A 4,077-nucleotide genomic window follows, 5' to 3' on the forward strand; every position below is an offset into this window, starting at 1 on the left:
ATGCTCTATGGCGTTAGGCAGAATCGATCGGTAACATTCGTTTATAAGGTGGGTTACCCACATCCTGTCCAAACACTGTCAATCTTGTGACACAACAATCGTACCAGCAGAGAATGTATCCAATAATCTCGATAAGCAGTTTTCTGAACTTGCATTTTTAGACATTACGATCTTAGTTTTGTTTGAAAGGGACTGTTTCCTAAATGTCTTGCTCTTGGGATAGATACTCCATCATTAATCCAACTTACTTAATGCGTAAGATCCCTATGTCAAAAATTTTAAGTTTTTGCGTTTTTCTAACCCAGCTGTGGCCACTAGCCTATGGAGAATTTGTCAAACAATCACCTGCATCAAAAGAAAAGCCATACGGTAAGTCAATAACCTCCAAAATGTTTGAAATAAATCTTAAAACGTAAATTCTTGATATTATAAGAAAACAGTTATATGCTTGTTAATAAAAACAGGTTTCATTTGGCAAAATAGATTTTGATAATAAAAATGTACTATTAAATTACTCTTTTTTTTTTTTAAACTTATAATGGAAAGGACTCGTTTATTGCTAACGCTCTATTATGAGATTTGTCATTTAAAATCATTCATTAAAACATTTAGTGTTTAAGCAAATCAGTTAATTAAATACAATACCTAAAGGAATATATAAAGGTCACTTAAAAGTGATTGTAATAAAATATGATTATTATTATTAACCCTTCAAAACTAAAATCTGTGATAAATAATGTAAAAACAACATAGGATGATGAGATGACGATCGGCTTTGTAGATTTACAGTCATAGAACTCTATATGACAACCGGCTTTGTAGATTTACAGTTATAGAACTCTATATGACGATCGGCTTTGTAGATTTACAGTTATAGAACTCTATATAACAACCGGCTTTGTAGATTTACAGCCATAGAACTCTATATGACAACCGGCTTTGTAGATTTACAGTCATAGAACTCTATATGACGATCGGCTTTGTAGATTTACAGTCATAGAACTCTATATGACGATCGGCTTTGTAGATTTACGGTCATAGAACTCTATATGACAACCGGCTTTGTAGATTTACAGTCATAGAACTCTATATGACAATCGGCTTTGTAGATTTACAGTCATAGAACTATATATGACCACCGGCTTTGTAGATTTACAGTCATAGAACTATATATGACCACCGGCTTTGTAGATTTACAGTCATAGAACTGTAAAATTTTAAATATAATTTTAATCTGTGTATCTGCAAATCACTGATAGAATGGTAATATTATTGATCTGATGTGAAAATCCAACACATCTATTGAAGTTAAAGTGGCTCTACACTAAAACATATATTAAAACCAGGTGTTCACAATAAATGTTTCATAATTAACATACCTCAAATTGAAACTTTTCACAGAGTAGTATAAATAAGAATAAGTAAGGAAAGTATTGCTTTTAAAATACATCTTCATTAGTATAACTAGCGCATGGGTTTCACTAAACTATCCCTGTACATTATGTTTACATAACATTCAGCTTTTCATCCATTTCGATCATAATAATAATTAACGGGAGTTCTGATAGAGGATATAAATCATTTGGGCTATATCGCTATTATTAAACACCAACTTCGATAAATTACTTTAATAAGTGAGACGTTACGCCATAATATGACTGAAAATAAACTTAACTATTTTATCCTCTACTGGCCAAATATTGGCTTTCAGTAAAACAACTGCATAATAGAATGTTTGTTCCTTTAATTTCGGGCAAAGTGACTTGAGAGCTGTCTTGCTTAGCCATCCCTAATATAAAAGTTGTAGACTAGAGAGAAGAGTGCTAGTTAACATCACCTACCGCCAACTCTTGTGCTAACCTTTAATAGCAAAAAGTGAGATTGAACACCACATAATCACGTCCCCAAAGCTGATTGCGAGTCGAGCTCCATAACCAACAGTTCATGTGTTAAAATATTTACAGCATTTTGCAGAAATATCTTGTCATTTGCAACAATAAACTAAATCTAACCAAGCAATAATAGAATATATTATCGTTATTAAAATTTAGAAGAATTTGAAAGGACTCTATTCCCTAATACTATTTGGTGTTTGTTTTTAGATTAATATAACACTCATATCGGCTGAAAAAGTATAATAATGTATCTCAAGTTTCAAATTACTGAAGCTGTTTTTATAGTTAGCTGAAATTCTTATCTACTATACGTTTGTTGAATTACACTAAAGTTACTCCAATGGGATCGAATGTCACATTATAATGCCTCAAAGACTAACAGTGCAAACATGTTTGGCGACAGTTTTCGATCCCATGATTAGTAAATAGAAAATCGAATGCCCTAACCACCAGAAACATTATACATAGAACCTTTACGGATGATAGAATGACTGAATTAACTTAATATGTTGCATGGCGAAGATATTCACATCATAGATCTTATGTTTATTTGTGATATTTCATTAGTTTAACATTTCCATGTTTTGGTAATGTCATCAAACGCTTGATTTCAATGACCACAAAAATGTTAACTTATTTATCCTGAGAAAAATTAGTCGCCTTTCAGAGAGTTTTGTTTTATTACTTATGTGATGTTGATGGGATAAGTGATGCAAATATAAGGGTTTAGTATGTTATATTTAAAAGAATTTGAATATGCAAATCTGTAAATCGTGTCACAACCACAACCGAAATATAATTGTGGAGGAACGAAATGTACCAGAACTACGTTTTGACGTTGTTTGGTGTTTCGCAGGCAGTGTTATGCCATCAAAAATTGATCGCTTTGGAAAAACGTACATAACAGTCATTTCCGACTCAAAACATTTATGCATGCAAGTCATTGCAATATGTATGCAGATCGGAAACTTAGAATTTCCAAGAGAGAGATAGCCCTTATACTTAATGACATTGTAAAATACGGCGTCTTGTAACAGGTGAGCATACACGAACACAAAGTTCAGTAGAAGAATCCGTCCGTGTACCAGGCATCAGTGCGCAACATAACTAAGGAGAATATCTATCTGGAAAAGCAACACATATCATGTATACACAAGGTTCTTCCACGACATATCTGCTCATATCATCGCATACCTCCAGCACCTGAAGAATAAAATGGGCATTCATGCTATTCGATACGAAGACATATCAGTTAAGTCGAAGAATATATAGTTCATGGATTTTTGTTGAAACAGGCGCTGGTAAAACATTGTTTTCGTACACTAGACAAATTTTGGAAGTATGCAGAGAGGAAGGATGCGCTTTTGTCATGGCAACCTTAGGACAAAGCTATTTACAATGGAAATTACACTACAAGGATATTGTGAAGATTCACGCTCGTCAGATAGAGCATTATTGGACGTGAGGACATGGACTGTAATGTCGTGGCGAGGCTCTAAAGTCGTTTTAATGTAACGCAGTTAACTATTTATTATTGCAGTTTCTATATACACTAGAATTTCAACAGTGATATGTCAGTTATATATTGAATTGTAGAGAGAGTTATGAGATATCTTTGTATTAATATACACTAGAAAGTAAGTATGTTAACCACATTCTTTCCAACTAGTATAACACACGAAATATAAGCTTTAGGTGATCCTGACACTTAGAGAACAATTTTCAAATAATTTTTATCATTTTCCTTATTATGCAGCTCCAAAAGTGTAATAATGTAATCTATACAAACTCTCTATATGCGAGCATATATCACTAAAAGCAACGGGTTATTTTGCTGTAAATTACGTTTATACGTAAATAATGGTGAAAAAAGTTGCTCTTCAATTCTAGCAATTTATTTAAAGCTAAATTTAACTTGGGGATTTCACTTGCGTTTATTCTTGTGTTACGTATTGGAATTTCAAATGGTCTGAAATTGAGTTAACTGATAATTTAAATTCAGTAGTTAAATTGTACTTTGGATTTAGTATTTAAATAAATGCCCATATATGGTCAGTTTGTAATATTTGCCAACAAGATTGATACACAGTTTCTTTTTTAATATACACACAACAGTACAATTTACAATAACAATTATTACAAATAGTTATTAGGAACAATGATTTATAAACAAAAGTTTCAC

General features: G+C 32.3%; 1 protein-coding gene across 1 annotated transcript in view; it reads left to right on the forward strand.

Annotated features, from left to right (window-relative positions):
• The first annotated feature begins 231 nt into the window (after window positions 1-231).
• LOC106478579 (synaptogenesis protein syg-1-like) overlaps window positions 232-4,077 on the forward strand; it is a 155,264-nt gene continuing 151,418 nt past the window's right edge. Inside the window, exon 1 of the mRNA XM_022382194.1 lies at window positions 232-369. Within this exon, the coding sequence (XP_022237902.1) occupies window positions 252-369 (118 nt within the window). The 5' untranslated portion in view covers window positions 232-251. The remainder of the gene's footprint in view (window positions 370-4,077) is intronic.

The sequence above is a fragment of the Limulus polyphemus genome, unplaced genomic scaffold (assembly GCF_000517525.1).
Source record: "Limulus polyphemus unplaced genomic scaffold, Limulus_polyphemus-2.1.2 Scaffold228, whole genome shotgun sequence".
Lineage (NCBI taxonomy): Eukaryota > Metazoa > Arthropoda > Merostomata > Xiphosura > Limulidae > Limulus > Limulus polyphemus.